This window comes from Oenanthe melanoleuca, chromosome 2, assembly GCF_029582105.1.
Source record: "Oenanthe melanoleuca isolate GR-GAL-2019-014 chromosome 2, OMel1.0, whole genome shotgun sequence".
Taxonomy (NCBI): domain Eukaryota; kingdom Metazoa; phylum Chordata; class Aves; order Passeriformes; family Muscicapidae; genus Oenanthe; species Oenanthe melanoleuca.
In genome coordinates, this window is record NC_079335.1 from 135,239,073 (window position 1) to 135,261,725 (window position 22,653).

Sequence of the window (22,653 nt, forward strand, 5' to 3'; positions counted from 1 at the left end):
TGGCACAACAGCAGCATAAGAAATAGATGAGGTTTGTTTCCTCATTTGCATTCCTGACAGATTCCTCACAATGCTTATTATTAACTTGACTGAGGACTTGGGATAGAAAGATGTAGAAACAGTCAGGCACACAAACAGAATTAGGAAATATCTTGAAAACAGTCTTGGCAAGCCAGAACATGTAATAGCCAAATTCACTTTAAGTCTCAACAACCCAAGTTCAAAGGTTTGAATTACTCAAGAATATCCTATGTTTAGCCAACACTGCTAATCTGGCACATCTCTCCCCTGTCTGGCCAAACCCTTCCCTTCTCAAAATACCCAGAACAGATAAATGCAGTGTTACAGATACTCATTAAGAGGGAGAACGTGACTGAAACATCAGTGCAGCTTTGGAAGGCAGGCCATAGATCCACAGTCACCATGTATCTTACAGTCATGATGGGCTTACATTTTGTTTTGTTGTTCTTCCAGCTGCTTGCCAGCAATAAATGGCAATTGTACTTTCCAACCATGCTCAGCTGGGCTCTATGCCATTTTTCGCTGTTTTTGATGGCAGAGTTCTCAAAGACAAGCATTAAACTATCTGGCCCATGCAATAACTCACAGGGTTGCACTCATGCTTCCAAGGAGGCCCATAAGAAGAGGGAAAATAGGTTTTTTGAGAAAGGCAGCAGTATTCTGCATTAGTAATATTAAACTTTCCCAAGGAATTTCAATAGCATTAACAAATTATTTTGATAAAATACAGGAGGCTTTGCAGATGGTTTTCTCAGGGTTTCAACTGAGCAAGATGTGCAATCTGTACACCCACTCCTCGATGTTGTAAGCTCCCTTACAGTCTGTCCTGTGACCATTCTCAAATGTACTAATGTTACAGACTTAATCTCATAATGGTAATGCATCCACAAACAAATTACTGCAGTAATGTGGTTAGCTCAATTAACTTTTGAATCTATTCACTAGGCAGAACTAAAGGTCATTTTCTATTAAAATATCTCCCTCCCACTTCCTTATCACCCTTTGCAACTTACAGGAGTTAATATTAGAAATCCTGTCTACACTATGTCAGGAAGAAGACAGGATGACAAAGCCAGAAAAAGACCTTATTCTTTACTAACATAACACAGACACGGCCCAAAGAGAACATCTGCCTTCTTTCATGAGCACATCTAATTATGGTAAATTGTTAACACCTTGAAGAGGAGTTTCATAGAAGAGTAAACTTTAACATATGCCATCCTCACACATAAAACATTCTGCACTTCATACTTTTCCAAACACATGCCCTTTTTCCTACAACAGTTTATCAAAGGGCTTGTTTTTAAAAGGACTTCAACCTGTTTTCTATTCCTGTGGATGCATTATTTTAGTGCTTGCAATTATTTGCTAGTGCAAATAAATCCATAGAAATGTCAAACTATGTAATCTGGGCATGCAGTCAGGAGATGAGACAGCAAGGCCTGCAAAACTGCAAATGCAATTACTTCCCCAACACAAATGTAAGACACTACAATTTAAGACTTTTGGAATATCCTGCCTTTACTTTATTTGGGCACTGAGAGCTGCCTGTCCACCCTACAGCTCCTGCTACTCCTCCTCTTGAGATCCCACACTAAAGTCACAGTGAATAATTTGACACTGTTATTGCCATGGCAACACCTTGATGTCATGCATACACAGAATCATGATTGACATTCCTGCAGTAACCAACAAAATGAGAAATGAGGGGAAGAAGGAGAAAACCAGACCCAGCTCCAATACTAAGGGGGGAAACAGAGTATCATTGGCACTGTAAATATTGCTTTATTCACAAATCTGCCTTCTCCCTCTTTTCACCATGCCAACATTCCTGTGAAGGGCTCCCATCAGACCCCAAAACACACACAAATGCAGAGGGGGTTTCTAACACATGCCTGGATTTGGCCAGATTGCAGTGGGTGTCCTTCTGACAGTGCTCTCCTTGGGCAGAGGACTCCATGCTACAGCATGGAAGATTTTTGCCACAGAGATTAGTCTTAAAAATGTGCCTCTTAAATGTCATAGGTATGGCCTAAAATAACACATGTTAAACAATGTGAGTTTAGCCTCTGAGGACAGTCTTCAGGTGCTCAGCTGGGCTGTATACTTTTGTCTTTTCCCTTTTTTCTCTTTTTTCTCTTTTTTCTCTTTTCTCTTCTCTTCTCTTCTCTTCTCTTCTCTTCTCTTCTCTTCTCTTCTCTTCTCTTCTCTTCTCTTCTCTTCTCTTCTCTTCTCTTCTCTTCTCTTCTCTTCTCTTCTCGTGTTCACAGGATGACACACACAAACCATTAGGAATAGTATAAAACAACATCTGTTAAATATTTTTTAAACTCAATGTCTGCAGCAGTTTTCATAGGGTCTAGAGGCAATAGCAAGACAAGGATGGAAACAGCCTTTTATTCTAAATTTCATATGTACAAGGAAAGCCATTTTACACAGTTTTGTAAATTCTGCATAAAAAAAGCTATTGTCATCCAATGTCACTGTGCTTACACTAATAAGAACTTTTAAACATGGAGTACATTATTAACAACAAAAAACTGTTACAAACAGGCATCAAAGACACAGATATGTGTGCTGATATTTCACATACATTCTAGAAATGAGTTGGCGCAAAAATAAAATGTGCCAGTAAAAAAAAATAGGCTTTCTTTTTTGTTTTAAATCACGCAATACATGATTTTTTTTTTTTTTTTTTTTGCTTTCTCTCCTTTTTGTACACAATATGCTGAGATCCATTCTCAAGCCTTTTCACATCAGGATTTGCAGGCACTTCAGCAATCCAGCTATATTTTTTACAATACATGAAGTTCAGACCCACAAACATAAAAACAGCTGCTGCAAAAGAAATTCTCATATCCCATATGCACATTCAAATATTATCCTCTGCTAGAGCAATCATTTTGCTTTAGTAATTTTTGGATACTGACATGTTTTCAGGATGATGTGTAACAGTTTGTCTCCACTTATCTCTCACTCATGTATTTAAAGGTTTCTTTTTAATGTAGCATCATGATACAATATGGTATGTGGAAGCACAAAGGAAATTGTCCACAAAGCTTCACAATGTCTAAAAAGTGGGAATTGTTCTCTTCACAGCTACTTGATCCAAAGAAAAACTTTGATTTTGTCTGCTCTTGCTTTGAACTATCTCCAAAATTTGCCCAAAGACTACTGTGTATCAGATGAGTGGACATAGCACCCTCCCTAGTTCTCTTCCTAGATACAAGTGTCATATGACCAAATTAATTTAGAAGCAAAGCAAAGTAGAACTCAATTGCATGTGTGTTCATAATTTCCCATCTTTAATAAAATAGTAAAATATACTTCTCAAAGGTTTGGCTGTGTCTGTATAAATAATCTCTCTCCAGTTATTTCATTTGTAATGGATTGTGCATTAAGATTATAAGGCAATTGGAACGGGATTCTCAGGATAAATGAAAGCTTAATATTGTTTTCCTCATGAGTCAGGATAAAGACTTTTTTAATAAGCTCAGAGTGGGGAGAGAGAGAAAAAAAAGAGTGCATATGTGCATAATAGAAGAAGGATAGTTTTTTCAGCATATAGACACTTAAATATTGATCAACAAAGACTGGTAATGACTCCACCATAAAACATATCAGAACTCCAACTGCAATCCAGAGCAGAGCTCAGCCTTATCCACTCAAGAGTGATATGTACACCTCCTTCTGACCCGAGAGAAATAATAAAGGACATGTCAATGCTTCCTTCAACCTCAAATTCATTAGTTTTATGCCACACAGCATGTTGGTGTAATAAGTCACTGCAAAGTAAAACACATTACAACAAATCCTAGGCAAAAGCCATTGACAGCTATGGGACTGGGAAGGCAGGGGTGGAGCTGCTCACTTCCATGATTGTCAAACGGTGGAATGTCCTTCCTTGGATTCAACACTTGGGACACAATGGCAGAGACCTAAGGCCCACCAACGCTTTGCCCGTATTTTCAAAGGCACTGAAATAGAAAATGGATATATTCCTTAGTACCATCAGCGTAAAAAGTTTTCAAAATATAAGTCTTTGTACGAAAATGTTCCTTATTGCATGGTAAGTTGATCCTCGTTTTCTTCACCTCAAGAATAAAACGGTCTTCCCTTTTCTGGTGTTTGCAATCTGTTCAGCCTCGCTACCTGAGATGGGGAAGGCGGTACATCTTGTCTGAAAGGACCTTTAGCAGGGGTATAATTAGGGTCCTGAATTTTCTTATATGAGTCATAGTTGCTAGGCCCTTCAGAAGTTTTTTTTTTCAGTTGCTGTTCTTTCCGCCTCTGCTCTTGACGGAGCAGTTCTTGTGTTTCTAGCATCACCCTGGCATTAAAGCCATGTCCTCCCATGTAGCCATTCCTTGATCCCTGGTAGCTGGAATATCTGGGATTTTCCTTCGCAGTCTGGAACCCTTCTCCAGGGGAATAACTCTGCTCCCAGGAGTCTTGAGATACAGAACTGGCATTTTTCCTGCTTTGCCTGAAAAGAAAAATGAAAAAGGTTTTTAAGACAAAAGTTCTGGTTCATCTTTGACTGTTATTGACAACAATCACTGGAAAAAAGGCAGCTTGTGCCATGCCATCAGCTTTTGCCCAGCTGTGGCATTCTCTAGAAGTCACTTTCTAGAGTCACAGTTCTCTTCTGCCTCTAAATGATATCTTCTCTCTTTAGCTGGGAGAACATTTCCTAGAGAGCTGAACTGTATTTCTAGGCTTCTGCAGGAGTAATATGCCATGAAAGCCCATCCAGGTACAATTAGTCTCATCTTCTCAAGAAAAAGGTGTTACAATTCAGTTGCAGACTAGGTAAGACCATGCATGTTGCTGTGCTTCCTAAGAATGCAGGTAACAGCCAGCAATCGTAAAGTCACTCATGAGATTTAATCTAGACTGACATTTGATTAAAAATGCAACAGCAGATCCTTAAAACACTTGCCCTAACACTGCACAGTCAGAAGATAAAGCTCATTACTGAGAGGTAGCTCCAGTTTCTTCCTCCCATTTCCAGAACTAAGGAATTTTCTGCTGTAAGGAGTGTTTTCCAGTCTGCTATAGCTCTCAGAAAAGAAAAAGAGATAACAGTTTTTGCTCATTTTTTGGCTCCAGGGAGTAAATAAATAGGCCAAATACACATAGGAATTACAAATTCTTATCTCTTTTCACAATAAATCACCACATTATTTTGAAGACAGATTATGGTTTGGAAATAACTTTAATTTACTATCAAATGGCTAGATGCTTGTATGAATTTAAAATAAGATTGGTGGTGATAAAGTAAAACAATTCTGTGCTGCAGCAAAAGAGATACCCACTTTGAGATTAAAATTAGAGTATGAGAATCAAGCAATAAAATAAAATATATTGCGACATAAATCAATAAGAAAATAATTTAGTTGTTTATATGACTTGGTTTCTCATGTCATCACATATGACAGTGTGGCCTCATCCAATTAATATGCCACAGAGAGACAGGAGAACTAGAAAATTTTTCTACCATTACTAAAAGCAAAAATTCACCTAATGTTTTTGCAACCTTCCTTCCACATGTATAATTTGAAAACTACCATATCTACCTTATTTCATAACAGATTCTGAGTTTCAAACTCTGGATGAAAAAATGTTATGCAAGATGAATGTGAATTATTGCAGCAAAAATTACAACATAAGGCAAATTCTTACAAAATTTTTATAGATGTTATTGGTGTTCTCATGTCCAACTTTGCCAGAGCAACAATGCTTCTGAGTCATGTATTTTCACTCCCTGGAACAAGAGCAAATTGAATGAACCTCTGCAGGCTACGAAACTGTCAGGTTCCTGATCTAGAGCAAGATAAATTTTAAGTAATAGAAAATTAATGTGGAGTTAAACCTTGCTCTTACAGTTTCACATGGGACAAGAGGATAACTAGTTGAAGCAATTTAATTTACTAACTGTTTTCTGGTACTTGTACAAAATCTGTTGGCACACTTCCCCTCTCTTTCTGGGAAGCTCCTTTAAAATTGACTCAAGAGTTTATTTGCCTTCAGGTCTAAAGATTTGAATGTGCAAAGGGGAAAAAATAGGAAGCTCTTAGAGAATACACAGGATGAAAAGCAACAAAGCTCAAGAATGAAGCCAGTGTACAAACTTCAATCATTACAAAGTCATGGCTGCAATATTAAGCTTGGGACCAAGGTTTCAGAGTAACAGCAAGATTTCTTTAAAGATCAGTCACAGTATTAGGAACAGTTTGTAAAGCTGGAGAATTCAATGCCCCAGGTTGTTCTAGGAGTATTGTGGTATTTACAGTGCTGAACTTTAGCCCTGCAGTTCTGTCTGCTCTCAGCACAGCTGAAACACCCAGAGAGCTCAGATGAAGCCATTAAATTTTCATTAATTACACAGCAACATGCATTGCTAGATTGCTAGACATTTCTCATGTTGAAAACCACCCTGAGTAAAGTTCTCAGTAACTCTTTTCTAAACAAGCACTTCTATGAGCTGTCCTATGATCTGTTTCTCATATTTCTTATAGATTAATTTCCTTGTAGATTAGAGTTTTTAATTTCTGCCACTGAACAGCACTGCAACCAATTCCAACTTGTAAACGCTATCAAGGATTGTGAGCAAGGGAAGCAAATTTTAAGAATTATAGTTTTAAAACTATAAGTTAACATGGTTGAGTGGGGCTAGCATAACTGAAAGAGAATTTCTCAGGAGAAACAACATGGCATTAATAGGTGTGGTCACTTCCAATGGAAGGCAGAGATAAAAATAAAGGGGATATAAAGATTTTCAAGATGAGAAACTAACAATCTCAGAAAACACAGGAACTTTACATTTCCCTTTCCCACCTTCCAAACTTCACAGAAAAATTCTACACTGAAAGGAGTTAAAGTATTTAAAAATGTGAAGCTGTTTTATTTTCAAAGATGTTACTAAGATAAGAGTTCATGGCCACATAACTTTGCTATAAGGCTTATATTTGTTTCCAAAAAAATAGTCATAATATACCTGGTAAAACATATCTTGTCACAACAGATTCTTTTTCCACACACCATTTCCACTCAAGCCATGAAAAATAATACAGCCTTATTGGAAAGCAATTTGACACCAGCCTCTGGTGTATATTATTCTCCATTCAACCATTGCTGCTGATATTTCAAAATGCAAAGACCATTTGCATAATGCTTAGCTATGAGAGCTAATTTGCAATACAAGCTGGCTACACTTCTATTAATTCTTAAAACTAAATATCAAGTAAAAGACATTTTACCCAAAAAACTAATGTTTTAAAAGCATACTTTTTTTTTAAAAAATAGGGTTTTTTACACAAAAAAGTATTCATTTTCAGCATTCTGTATATTCAAAATTTATATAAACTTGAAAATCTTTGATTTCTTGGATAATTTTCTCAGTTCCGTATTTTTTTGTTGGAGGTCTTGGAACATTTTTCCCTTTAAATTTTTTTTCCATATTAACATCTCAAAGATAGAATTTCTACCCAGTAAGGAATTAGGCAACTGAAAAAAAAATCATCTGACATGTCAAAAGGGGACACTTCATGTCATGCTCAGGAGCCTTCTGGAATTGCAGAAAATTAAACTGGATGGTGTCCCACAAAGAACAGGTTTGTTTTAATATTTCAATTCTATTGGGTGCTGAAGGTCATCAAATTCCCCTGAAATCAGCTCTGAAGAAATTCTCTGAAGCAATTCTCAGCTACCACATGCTCTGACTTAAGAAATCCTATTCCACAGTGAATGCATTCCACCTGATATCAACGCTGAATAAAAATGTGTGCACCCAGTAGGGCATTTTCCTGCCCAGATGGAATCAGGGGCGGGCTGCCGTGCCCAGAGCAGCTCAGGCTCTCCCTACCTGGGCAAGGAGCTGTACTGGCGCTGCGCCTGCTGGAAGCTCTCCCGCTCCTCCTGCCGCTGCCGCTGCAGCTGCACCTCCACGGACACCGAGTGCCGGCCGCTCTGCGAGTAGGGCTTGGTGTTTGGCTGCAGAACAGAAACGGCACTGCCTTAGACACAGCAGAAAAACACCCACTAAAGAGCTATCATGTAAGCTGTACAAAGACAGTGAGACTTGTTTATCATGCAGTTCAAGGAGCTCTTTCACAATAATTAGGTTAAATTCGGACCCGTAACAGTGGCCTGTGCTACAGATTCTGTTTCTGACCTACCTTTTCTGAGATGTATGAGGCAAACAACCATCCAGAATGAGTTATGCTTTTATGGCAACTCTGTAATTTAAATTAGGTCAGTGGAACAGATTTTCAGATTCTTTAAGTTAGCCTAGCCATGGTAATGCTAAGTTCTATATGAATTTGAGGGGGGAAGGAGCACAGCAGCTTCTTTGAACCTCACCAAAACACCCAAATGATTCTCTGCCTTAGTGGAAGGCATTATATTTTGAAGTTGGCCCAAAGACAGGGAAAAGAGTTTCTGGTTCAGTATGATCAAGCAGATAAATTCAGCAAGCCTCCTGTGGACAATGAGGATTCCTGTATCTCTGAGTAGGATCTTAATGAGGTGACAATTTGAAATGTTGAAGCCAATACTAAGAGCAAGTGAAAATGGATGGTCTTTCTGGGAATAGAGATATTACAGGTCAAGATCTGACAGAATGGCTGGATTCCACCTTTGAAACATGGGAAAGTTTACTTTTATAGAGATACCATTTTTCATTTTACCCTAGCACTTCCCTCAGATTTTGTGATTTCATTTTGCAAAATAGAGTGTCACAAAAATCAAAGAATGCTAGGGGCTTTTCTTGTTGTTTTACTAGTAAGGTTTTGGCTACAAAGAAGCAGAGCATTACTTTTTTTCTTCTTAAAATTTCCAGTACTACTCAAATATGTAGGTTTAAATCAGGAGAGGTAAGGGAGCATAACCACTTGTCTGAGCTGGGACTGAAACAGCTTGTCTCAGACTTACTTTTAAAAGCATGTTTTGCCTTTTTATCTCTGCTTTTCCTCAAAACAAACATCTCTTGTTTTCTTCCATTATAATTTCTGCAGCAGAAAGAGATCCTAATGGCTCACAAATATATGCAAGATAAAAGGGTTTTCAAAAGCTTTGCACATGGAAGACAAGTTTTAGAAACTAGAGTTGTCATTTGTGACATCAGTGTCTTACTATAGTCACGTACCTGGAGGTAGCCAAAAACAACAAGTTTTAAACAGGTGTACAACTTTTCAAAACTTTGTTGTCAATGAGAATACACTTCAGACAGAGTATCAGTCTCAGAATTTAACAGATACGATTTTCCCATTATAAGAAGATTACTGGGTGAAAGAATCAGAATGTGAAAGCTCAGACTAGGAATAACAGTGAACCCATTTAAGAGAATCCTGAATACAACAGTAATGTCTATTTCAGAATAGGTTTACTCTGTAAAAACCTCAGTAAAACAGCATTTCTAATGAAAAATGCTTTAGGAATGGTGAGATGAAGCAACAAATTGAGAAAACAGTGTCAGCCTTGTGGGAAATTTTCTTTGAGATGAATAAGCTGTACATATGTATGTCCAAACCAACAACCCCCACAGAGATTTCCTACTATATTAAATAAGGGCAACACATACAGAGCAGCATTTCAGTTATTGCATATGTCAACATTTCTAACTTTCTTGATTTTATTGAGTCTTCTGACATTTGGTATTTTATTGAAGGGCTCAGCTTATGGAAGGGAGTGATTACCTGAAAATCACAAGGTTTATTTGTGAATTCTCTCCTGTGTGGTTACAAGCAGCTTACAGCAAACCAGGGGGAAACTCAGAAGTTCCCATATCAACTTCCCCATAAAGAATAAAAACATTTAAACTAAGATTTTACAGCCAATCTCCTCATTTCATGGGTTTCACTTCAACAACATTGGAAAGCTAGCAGCTACATTATGTCATATGTGAGAAAGAAGTTATCACAGATAAGACATGAAATCAGAAGTGCTTCTCTTTATTTGAAAACAGTTTAACTTTTTTCAGTTAGCTGTAAATACAATGGATTAAAGAATTTGACAGTGCAGAGAATGGTTAGATCACCAAACAGGTGGAGAGAGGATTGAGCTCCTGATCAGTTTAGGTTTATACAAGGCAATAAAATGCATCCCCTAGAAGGCACACACACATGTGCAGAGAGATGAAGTTACCACAAAAGCCTGCAGTAAAGTGACAGAGGCTCTGAAAGTCCTAATGGAGTGTGAATGGACTAAGATCAAAATGTAACTTCAGAGATATTTCTTTTTAATGCACAGAGGAGCCAATGGTTCAATAGAGGCAGGAGCTGTCACTCCTGTCTGCCTGCTGTAGTGCATGCCCAGGATGACAGGATCTGAGCAGTCAGGTCTGGATTCTCTGCAGTTCACAAAGAATTTCATCTAATGGATGACATTTATAATTTGATGAGTCTAAAGGCAAACATCTCAAATCCATTATCTGATTAACTGAAAGTATGAGTACCTGTATGCCCTGTTAAACTAAGAGAATTTGTAATACTTAACTAATCTGGAAAGGACATTTATTTAGTCTGAATGTCGTTCATACCTACAATAAGCTGTTCATATAATTGAATCTATTATCTCATTTCAAGTATCCAAAAATATGTCAATGAGACATAAAAATACTCCCTTTGTATGTAATCACATTTTCCATATCATAACATATATAAACATAGACAGGTACATTCAACCATCTTATTAATGAAAAGGCCTTTCTTTCAAAACTTTTCACTCAAAACCTCAATGATACCATTGTAAATGTACTTGCTATATGGTTATGTTGATATGAAGACTTAATATATTCCATATTGGACTCTTAACTTGCCCAGTAAAATGCAAATCTCCATACAGTGATGTAACTCTTCAATGTGCTGTTGATTAAAGCAACTAAACAAAAATATTTATATATTAGTCTTCAAAAACTGATTGGTAATTTTGTCTCAGTTCTCATAGTAGGCCTTTATACACATATATTTTAATAAAATACATTCCTAAACACACGTCTATATAAATGCCTAGCCCATTTATGTTAGCATAAAATGGAGAAAATTAAGAAAAAAAAGGTTGCACTATTTTCAGACTTTTCAACAGCAAAAAAAGTACAAAGAACACACGTAAGACAGCAATTATAACACTGATATCTGCACGAGGCTAAGTACAGTTATAACAACCTGAAACCATCCAACAAAGCTGGCAACAGCTCAGTCCTCACAGAACAGATTGATAAGAACCCTGGCCTCGCTTGCAATGAGATGTATGACAAGCACTGACCTGTTAAATTAGGATGTGGTCAAGGCCACAATAACAACCAAGGCTGAGCTATACAAATAAATGTATGTTCATGTCTTCCACAATACATTTAAGTGGCAATGATAGTGCACTCAGCATTGGTAAACAATACTCAGCACGTAAAACTGTGCTTTAAGATAGATGAAATGACACAGCTCTCTTCCCAAAGATGCATTAATTTAAAACCAGGGCTGCAAAGTTACAAGCTCCTGCTTTCCCACTTTATGCAAACAATATTTTTTCATGTTACAGAGGATGGCTCTGCAACAGGACATGTAACCACCACGGCTCATGTTGCACTGACCATCACCAGCAGTCCAGGACAAGATATTTTAGGGACAAAGGTCCCTCCTCTCTTTTCCTACCTATCCCAAGGGCTGCCCACACAGCCCCTGTCCCTGCACAGTGGCATTTCCACCCTCCCAGGGTACTCTGCATGCTGGCAGCATGGATCCCTCAGGAATGGCACAGATCAAAGCTGCCACTGAATCACAGGGAGGAGATCATGGGGGCCATGCAGGGCACTGGCTTTTCAGGGAGATCCAACCAGCTCAGTGACAAGAGATCTACCAGTGACAGGGACATCCCCACCTGACAGCCTAGAGCCACAGGGACAGGCTGGGAGAAGAACTTACTCAGATTCATAGAACTCTTTGGGTTGATAAAGAAATAGTTAACAGGGAGATTACTAAAGGAGCAAGTCCCTTAGGATTTTCCCTGTTATTAAAAAAGAACACTATTTTATTAAATATTATTAATATTTATTAATTTTTTTCCCCCAGATTAATCTCTGTGTTTAACCAAGAAGTTTCGAGTTCACCTGGGAACTTGGCAGGCACAAAGCTCCCCAAAAGTCCATGGTTCTCATGGTGCAGCACTAATTAGAAATAGATAAGATTAAATGACCTTGCCTGCTTTATGTGTAACTGTACTCAGCACAGATGACAGACAATCCAGTAATTTGTGTATATCAAAATTCAGAATGATAAAAAACATTAAGTGAGTCTGGGAGATGTCCTTGAAAACTATTTTTACTTCCATCTTTGTGTTTATGTTGCTATGGTGAACAGAATATATAGCAGTATGTCTTTTAAAAATTGCCAACAGGTGCATGTATTAACTCAAGCAACATGTTATAAGAAAGCCCCATCCCTGTCTGTACCTTTCTGTACCTCTCTGTGGTGTATATGTAGGAAGCTGAGCACTGTGGAACAATGATTTCTGGTCTGTATTAGAAGTGGCAGAACAAAAATCTTCAGTGTGGCAGAAAGAAACCACTAAACCCTGAAATTCTGCTTGAGGTATTTATGCTCACTGTGTGCCTGTGAGCTATAAATGTTTGCTTACTAACTAAAATGACTTAATTTCATTTAAAAATCTTATACCTTCACTTTTCATTTTCAAATATATTAGCAGATTAAAGCTAGTGCATAAAAAATTAAAGACAAAAAAATGTTAAGGTTAGAGCCTAAACCTTAGCAAAAATTGCTGGTATTTTATTAAATCCTTTGCAGATTTGATATATAAAATGATATTAACTACACAGCTAAAAAGAACCTATGGAGACACTTTCTTGCATAATTTTTGTTTCTTCTCTGAAACAGATTGTGGGATAGGAGAAACTGCAATTTGGCTTCTAAGGTTTTTGTCTACTGCAATACTCCATTAGATATTGCCTAATATCTTGCATAAAATATCCTAAAATAGATGCTTGAAATGGATTAATAATAGAAAAAATTGCTACAATATTTCTCTTTCTCATTAATATGTTGAGTAATTCTACATAATTTACAGCCTGATATAAACTTTACAATGTTTGTCTTGAATAAAGTCTGTTATTAATTTTTTTAGGTAATATTCATATGCTATGGTCAATTATAGCAAGAAAAATTGGGCTTTTGTTTTTCCTATAGAATTTTAGACTATTGAAAATTTAGTATGGCTTTGAGAAGGTCAAGAACTTGAGTACAGAGATAAAAAATAAGTATCTTAAACAGAAAAAAGGTTGTTTTTTTTTCTATAGAGACAAGACCACACCAAGAAACAGCAGAAAAAACCCAAGCATAGACCCCAGACCTTCTGAGCCTTTATTTATCAGGCAATGTATAAATATATTATTAGGAGTCCTGGAGTCTTTATGAACATCATGTAATTTTTTATTTTTACTTCACAAATTTGTGCATGTAATTAAAGCTATACTCAGACCAAGCCAGGTAGTGTATCTACTATGACCCAGTTAGCTGCTATCTTTAGAAAATAAAGTACATTTTTATTTGACTTGTAAATATTTAAAGTACCTTTTGCTCAGCTGCTCTTTCAACACCAGTTTTCCCTGTCATTCACATAGATCCAGGATGACTGGAGATGAATATATTTGTGAATGGAATTTGCAACTTTCCATTTTCAGCACCAATTATTGTATTGAATACGATGGAATAAAACACCAACTTTTGTCTCTCAAGCATCTCTATTGGCTTTTTTGGATCACTGGTGTGCTTCTACAAGCAGGACTGGCAAGCAGCTGTAGTGTTTTCCATGGATTTAAAATGCTCTTTTTTTAAATTGGATTGTTCACTCCCATGGCATTTAGGGCCACAGAGCTGTGGTTTTGTTATTGAAGGGGTGGGTGTGTCTGTTAATCAAGGTGTGACTAGGCAAAAATATGAGATGTGGAACAAATTACAACAAAGTCCCCCAAAGTCTGGAACTGGTACAAGGTAACCCTCAGCAGACCTAACACAATCCAGAAAAGCACAGAAAACAAAGGCTCAATTTTGGTACCAAACACAAAAATCAGCCCCAAAAGAATCCTCATTGGTATAAAAGTGTCAAAGCAACATTAAGGGCCTTAAATATTAGCAGACACACTGTAATTCCATGCAATTCTGCGTGCCCAGATACACATTTCTGCAAACTTTGATTGGAATTAACACCAGCAGGATTAAAATGGATTAATCAAATTTAATGTTATTTTTATCTTTTTTTTTTTTCCATGCAACATCAGGCCTATAGTATTGCCCTTGAAAGCCTCTTGTACCTCATTTTTTGAAATACACACACATAAAAGAAAAAAAAAACAACCAAAAAAACCAGCTATGAAGCCTGAGAAAGTCATCCTAAAATAAACAAATGCCAAAATCTCTCCCATACAGCTTTGACTCAGCTTGCAGAACGAGTGAATTTTAGAAACAGCTCGATGTTGCAACATTTAGGCAGTTATTTAAACCCTAACAGTGTGTCATTCAAATGGCCTTGAGCAGAAATGTTATGGTGCTTAATAGACAGTGTCATCTCATTCCAGCACTATCACTTTTTGTGTCTGTTCTTTTTTGTGCTGTTGAGCACTCACAGGCAGTCAAGTACTTTGTTTACTGGCAGGACAAACACAGTGGGGCAAAAAGTCCAGTGCTGTTGCATTGCTCAAGTGCAGAGAAATGACCTTCACCTGATGGGCCCCAGGAGAAGGGATGGGCCAGGCACCCACAGGTACACAGAGCCAGCCTGAGGGTGTGCTCCACGGAATGAGACCTGCCTCCCACCCACACAGCAGACTGAAGGCATCTGTCACAGGTAACTGGAGCCCTGTGTCACAGGCTGTTAATAATCTGGGAGGAATTGGAGCTGGTGAGGTTTACAAGACCATTTTTGTGATATATTAGTGGCATTGAGCTCCTTTGGATATCCTCAGAGCTGCCAGATTTCCATCAGCATCCATTACTTCCACTACAAACTCCGTGTTCATTTATACTTCCTTAAGTAACCAACAGTCCCACATCACATCAGCACTTTGTTCCCTATCCTCAACCATCCCATCAGCTTGGTAATGGGAAACTCAAACTACTTATCACCTCATAGCACACACTTCTCCAAGGATGGGTTTTTCCTCTCTCTCTATCCAAACCAGGTCAGAGTTGGCTGCTGTTTTATGGCTCAGAGGCTTCTCTGTATGCAAAGCCTTTAGTTTATGCAGGCTGCACAACCCATCTCCCTCAGGTGAAAAGACTCTTTTCAATAATGTCCCCTGTACAGTTGCACTTTGCACTGCTGTGGTTTGGAACCAACAGCTCACAGATGGAGAAGACGGAAAAGACACTGATGAATGTATCTAAGTATTTTCCTACATGTGTATTATAAACCAGTCCTGCATTTTTTTTGTGTGTCAATGGTATTTAATAATACATCTGGATCTGTTTTGAGGGGTTGTCTTAACAAAGTCCATAATTTTAGACTAACATGCTGAAGTAGTACAGCACACTCCTTAAAAAAGAGGGTTATGGCTCTTTAAAACTGAAATTACTCTGAACTGCTGAAATGCATGAGATCATGGCTTTATCCTTTCCAAGCATTGTGATCTTGAAAGGCTGGAGTACATGGTGGAAAAATACAATTATAAGTCAAATAGACTTTGGGCAACTTTTTTTTTTAAAAGTACTTATCTAAAATAAAACATTTGGTCACTTATGTATTTAACAACAGAGCAGCTCTTACAAAAGCAACAATAAGCTTCAGAATTAATATTAATACATTAAGCTGAATTAGTCACTTGGAGCTCATTTGCATGATCTGTAGAAGGAGAGTAAACAGAGAGATACCATTTGTTTGAATAAGAGAAAATAGAAAGGTCAATGTTCTGACCCAGAATTTAGGAAATTATTCCATTCCTAAGGTAATCAGTCTGTCATCCAAATAATTCCCTTCTCGCTCATTACAAGAAACTATAATAAAAAGCCAAGTAGACCATCTAAAGTTGCTATGGCATTTAGATATACAACAATTTGCCCCATGACCTTCAGTAGTTAAGTTCCCAAGTTTTCAAGAGTGCAAGCTTTTCTCATACACACTTTTCCCAAGCATGTTGCTCAAATCTCTAGTTTGGAAACCAAAGAGTAGCTGATATGGGTAACAGAAGGTATCAGCTACACCCAGCACAAATCCACCCCAAACACTCAACTATCCCTGTGACAGACATCACATTGTCTTCCCCACCTCAAACTGGAAGCGTCTGGTCATAAAAAAAAAGTTTATATTATTTATTCAGTTTCAGAGGAAGTTAGATGTTTTCTAATACAGGAAAAGAGAAGTCTATATCCTGACACTGTTGTTCTCAGTGACTTCACACACAGACACGTGGCTCTTGGGCTATTCTCACCCTGGCCTCCTGTGCATGGCAATGCTGAGCAACAACTCACCTGCTTCAGAGGAACCTGTGAGAGATTCTGCTGTTGTCATCACACGGTTCCCACTTTTTTTGGGAACACAAACAAGTTGTTCACTGTCTTTATAATGGAATTTTCAAAAAAATTACAGTTTTTGTCCCATATTTAAAGGATTCTAATTCAGGATACGTAATTGATTAAAAAGCAGCACTAATTAATTTAATTATGTTAATCAAGATAAGCACATGTATTTAAGCAATTGTATCACATTACTAGATCAATTTGAACAGGATTTAAAAGATCAATTAGGGCATATATCTCAATAGAGAACTATCTCAGCTAATGTGTCAGAGAGGTACTATTATAAAGCAGGCACATTCTCTTTTACAGTGAAAAGACAGTTCTGCCTTTATGAAAATAACTAAACACAGTGATATTGCTTCAGAGAAAATACCATTTACAAGGTTACATCTTCCATTTTTTATTGCTAGCATGTATTTTATTCTGGTTTTCCTTGAAAATTTCAGATCAATAGATACTGTCTTTGATACTGCTCCAAGCAGTAACTCACAGAGTCAAGGGTCTAACCACAGAGCAAATAATGCTATCTGCACACATGACAGATGGCTGGAGAAGTTTAGAGATGAAGTAAAGAACCAAAACTGGGGATGACAGCAAGGGCAGAGGTTTGGAGGCAGAGCACCCTGCCACCCCTTTGGTCTGCTCCCAGCCCACCCAGAGCAGCAGAGCGAGCCAAGCTGCGGAGCCAGCACTCACCCAGGGCTGCTCGAAGCTGTAGGTGCGCCTCCTGTCCTCCCCGTCCTCGTCCTGCTTGGCCTGCTGGAACTCCTGCCGCAGCCGCTGGATCCGGTCGTGGTTGTTGGGCGTCGATCTGGCGCTGAAAGAGGAAGGGGGGAAATGATCAATCTACCTGGGACGTGCCACCCGAGACTGGCACTGGGACTGCCACTGCACTGCAGGGCTAAGGACCTGAAAAATGATTTACAAGCATTTACTACAAAGATCTGTGGTTTTCTTAAAGATTATTATTGCTCTTTGTCTTGCAAAGAAATTTCAGATGTCGCAAGGACAAGACAAATAAGAATATTTCTAAAACTTAACACAAGTTGTTGCCATATTTTCAGTATATGTCACTCAGAGAATTAAGAGAAATAGATATAGTAGTGTCAGACTTAACATAAAGGGAAATTAAAAGTCCTAATGATCTCTGCTGCTGAATAAACAAAAAGGATACTTTCCCCCAATCAATGAACTGTAGTACTGTCCGATCTTTATTCACATCAAATTAATTACAATGTCTGGAGGCTCTACCTATATAAAATTTGGTTATTTTCCCCAATCAATAAGAGCCTGTCATCCCTTAGTTCTGTTTTTAACAAGTCTTTCAAATTGATCAGTCTGAAAGCATTAAAAGGTTTGGGGGCCAGTAAAAATTCATCCATTTGACAGGGCCATAGGCAGGAATGGATCTGGGCAGCAGACTGGGCTGGCTTCACTTGGCCCCACAGACACCAGGGGCTGGGGACGGCTCAGTCCCTCAGGTGCCAATACAAAGCAGCACACCCAGAACTTTCAATCCTTTAAAACCATTGATTTTTCCACAATGCCCCGTTACCCACGCTCCACAGTGCAGGTGAAACCATAATGAAATATGCACAGGAATGGCTTATTTCATGGGGAAGAGGGAAAGTGGGTATTTATTAATCTTGTTGACATTTTTCCAGCTGTGCAGTTCCTACCTGACCCTACAACCCCACTCTTTCACAAACATGTTAATGTGGGAATCACAGAAAGCCTGACAAACAAATACGTTCTATCAAGACTAACCAGAAGCATTTTAATCTATTCTTGTGGGCTTCTTGTGCCCTGCATTTCATTGTTTATTTCAAAAGAGCTGATGAGGAACGGACAGCTATTACTTTGTTTCAAAAGAGAAATCTGCAGAGAGACAATAGAAAGCAATTCCATAGATTTCTTTTCTGGGACACAGGGTACAAAAAAACACAGTCAATTTATATCCTGTGTTTCTTCCATATGAAAAAAGACAATTCCAGAGTCCATTTGTGACTGTTTTCCACGTCTTTTGGGACTGGTGGGTGCAGGGGATTGGAGGGTTTAGATGTTTGAGACATTACCTCCCACTCTTTTCAGTGCCAATAAACAGAGTTTATCAGTGCTTGGTTGGCCAGACAGAAAAATTAGTATGGTTCTGGCAAAGGCTAATTTTTGAAGTGGTTTGGGTTGATTTTATTTTTTTTACTTATTTGAAACAAAAAGCAAAGAAAAGGAAGGAATTTAGAGAAGTGTTTTCTTTCATGCTTTTTTTAAACCCACATTGGAGCTTTAGGAAATGCTTTATTTGTAGGGTAAGCCAATTTCTACGTGCAAATTACTCTTTTGAAAAGTACAATTAAAAGAAAGCTTAATTTAGACCAGGTGGAAATGAAACACTGGTGTTTTCAAAATTTCCACTTCACGGTAGGTATGTTGCTAATTTTATTTCCTTAATTCGACTTCATTTTGTGAAATACTAATCTCTATTTACAGTTTTATTTTAAGTAAATTTATTCCTTATTGTCAGTTGGCCATTGGCCAGCATTACTATACAACCACTTGTTTTTTTCCTATGCATTGCTATACACTTTTACATTTTAAAGGGATTCATCACAATCCAAGACAAGACATACAAAACACTTCTAAAAGATCTGCTGATTTTTAAAACTGATACTGTCAATCCAACAAACAAGTAATCCACTGCTTTTTACGCAGACAAGTGTTTTCTGCACGATAAATTGCACTTTAAAAAGCAAAAATAGAAATATTAATATTTCAGGTATAAGAATATATGTTTGAAAGAAAAAAGTCAATGAACTTCTGTGCAAGAATTACTAGAAAAATGCCATCCAAAAGTGACACTGAAGCAGTTTATCCAATGGCAAACAGAAGGTAAACCCAAAAGTACTGCCCTAAACCATGTGCATTATACAGGATGCACTGCACCAGCCCCCAAATGGGCTACTGGAAGGGCTATTATAGATCTAAGAGCTAACTTGTTATAGTTATTCAGTAAAACAATTACATTATCAGAGGAATAGCAAGACAATGCATAGTGTCCACGCCATGAAGCCAAAATGTGTCTTTTCCCAAACTGCAAATGCATGAACTTGACACTCTCTGCACTATAAAGTGAAGTAACAAAGGACAAGGAGGATCCTGGGATTTATGATCAACTTGTCTCCAGTCATAAGACATTATTTAAATGCAAAAAAAAAGAAAAAAAAAAAAAGAAAAAAAAAAAAGAAAATGAAAAGAAAAAAGAAGTCAAGCTGATTTAAGAAAAGTTATTCAAACTTATTAAAGGTTTGATAATGGCAGAGAAGATAAATCTTTTAACAGCATTTCTATTTTATCTGAAAAGCAAGGGCATGACTCAGATTTAGAAAATTGCAAAAGAAGTGAATTATAAAAAGGACTATTTTACAGAAAAGAAAGAGCAAAATTAGAAAAAGGCATTTCTGTATCTACTCAAATTTCTTTGAGCTCAAAAAGTCTCTTAAGAAACAGAAAGTGAGATCAAGTCAGTGAATTAATAAAACAATTTAATATTTTTATTTAGAAAAGGCAGACAACAAAGGAGGCACTAAGATATATTTCTTTAAAGATTATTTGAGGGCTTAGACTATATCTTAGATTTGCCTCCTTTGGTTTCCATTTTCATTTCTACCTTGTTCTGATCCTTTAGGTTAAACTAGAGCTGCCTTAACTTTCTCACCACACACAGGGCTTGCACATGTCTGTCCTGGCCTGCCACACTGTCACCTCTTTCTTTTTGCACCTGTTTTCATCCAGTTACTTTTATCATCAGTGCTTTTTTGCTTTTCTTGCTGGTTTTTATGTCTCCCACTGCACTTCCTCTGCACTCAGGGAACACTTTGTACACCCACTTGGTGTCTCATTCAACTCCCATTTAGTACTTCTAGAAGGGTGGAAGTGCAAAAATCATATTCAAAAGAGAAAAATGTCACCAATAGAATTTTGGAGTCAACAGCACAAATCTAACTTCATTCCTTTTCAGGTCCTGAGATGTTCTGCTCTATCTACAAATATTTATGTAAGTCACATCATTATCCCTTGGGGCACAGCTAAACAAATTATATCCCGTGTGAAGTGTCCTTAGCCAGTCTAAAGCAAAATGAATTTTGACTTATTGGATGAACTGACCCAAAAAAGATAGGGTCATATCAACAGACTACCAAGAAGGCTGCAGGTGTTCTTGATGCTTAAATTCCCCATTGTGGGTGTATGGGGTAAGTTCTCAAAAGTTCAATTAAATGTGCCATGTTTTGTTTGAGTCCTTCATTCAAATGCATTTAAAACCTGAAGGCAGATCCACCCCTAAAACTTCAGGACTACTAGCAGGAAGGAGGGAGTTTATCTTGAAATCCATCCAAAGTTTATTGAAGATTTGACTTAAGCTAGCTTTAAAATTTTTAGCAAAACTGGAATTACAAGTTTCTACAGTAACCACAGCTTGCCCAGACAGCCTTCCCTAATGCCTACTTAATAACAGGATGGCTGTGAATTTACAGAAGACAATTAGCACCTCCTAGCATCAGATACCAGTGATGTTCTTCTATCAAAGTGCTCCTAATATTAAAGGTTCTTCAAATAAATAAAATTCAAGGAAAGGCTTTTAGGGGCAAAGTTTACTTGTGTTGCAAAGCATCTGTGATTTCTTGTATCACAGCTCTACTTGGCACCCCATTGCCTTCCATCTGCAGATGGCACATTTCACAATCAGTTGTCTTGTGAGTGCTGCTTCAAAGCACACCACCAGCAGCACAGACTAAAAATGCAATGGTAAGCAAGGCTTAGATAGGCCAGGGCTGTCACATATTTCCAGAAACCAGCAGTTGCAGCAATGGCCATCAGGGTCTCAGATCATTAAGCAATGTCTCAGTGTGATGTCATGCACTGATGTGCAGAGCTGTATTCCTTTCAAAACAGTCAGATTCTCAGTGTGATACAGGATACAAACACACCACTGAACAGGCATGACTGAAGCTTTGGGAAAAAAATTTATTGGCCTGAAAAAGCATGGAAAAGGGTCTTAACAACACCACCAGGCAGTTGCAACTCGACTAGAATAACCAAAAGGTTAGTAAACAAACAGTGTTCTTTACACCTTGAAATCTTCTATCACTCATTTGAGCTGCTGGGGCCTCGCTGGCCTGACTGGCTGCTTAGATCTCTGGATAACAGTAATAAAACACAGATGGGTTCTTATTTGCTTCAAGCTGGCAAAAAACTATCACCCATTTGTATGATATAAATTCCTTTCCATTTGAACAGATTACTTGTGTCATATTAGAAATTAAGGTCTGAATTTGTATCTACCTCTGTTTACACACAGAAAGGAGCAGGAAACAAATTTATGTCCATCACATTGAGGACTGATAATGTGGCCATGCCATGGTTGGTGGCACACATCCTTACCAAAGTACAGGACTAATGTCTACAAAATTGGCCCCTTTCTTCATCACTTGAGCAGGATGAAGCAGCCCAACAGAAAGCAGAGTGGTGATAATTGAATATAAAAACTTCTGCTACATTTACTGGAACTCCAGCATCCTCTCACCACAGTGCTTAACCCCAAGCAGATGGATTTGTCTGCTTCAGATGGCCCTTGAGGGTGAATAAGCAGAAACTGTCAAGTTATTTCAAAAAGTCATGGACATAAAATAAAATGAAAGTGTGCCCTTTACCAGCCTTAGAGTTACCACCACATCCCAGTGCACAGCCTGCTGGTTTGCTCACTTTAAGCAGATTTGTTAATCACCAGTGGCACAGATGACTGTGCCCACACAGAGCAGGGCAGAGAGGGCTGAGCAGCAGCACAGTTTGTGCAAATCCTTCCTGCCACCAGCTTGCCAGAGCAGGTTGGTCTTTTCCTACTATTCTGTACTGTGGTTTATTTTTTAACATCTAAATGCCACTCCTCAGGCGTAAGTTAGTGTAACTGGTTTGGCCTCTCCTTCCATCGTGCTCTACATATGGTCCTTTTCTGAGACATCAGGGAATAGATTTTTCATGAACACGTGGATATTAACACACACAGACATGGTACACAAACAGGAGCAACCATGGACAGTGTTGGATAAAATAGCTGTCA

The 22,653-nt window shown here is 38.0% G+C and overlaps 1 protein-coding gene across 15 annotated transcripts in view; it reads right to left on the reverse strand.

Annotated features, from left to right (window-relative positions):
• Nucleotides 1-2,402: 2,402 nt before the first annotated feature.
• The window catches only part of PARD3 (par-3 family cell polarity regulator), a 440,327-nt gene continuing 420,076 nt past the window's right edge, over nucleotides 2,403-22,653 (reverse strand). For all 15 annotated transcript variants that reach the window (XM_056483426.1, XM_056483438.1, XM_056483439.1 and 12 more), the window contains 3 exons: nucleotides 17,238-17,358; nucleotides 7,889-8,016; nucleotides 2,403-4,507 (listed from right to left, as the gene is read on the reverse strand). In XM_056483426.1, the coding sequence (XP_056339401.1) occupies nucleotides 4,117-4,507; nucleotides 7,889-8,016; nucleotides 17,238-17,358 (640 nt within the window). In that variant the 3' untranslated portion in view covers nucleotides 2,403-4,116. The remainder of the gene's footprint in view (nucleotides 4,508-7,888; nucleotides 8,017-17,237; nucleotides 17,359-22,653) is intronic.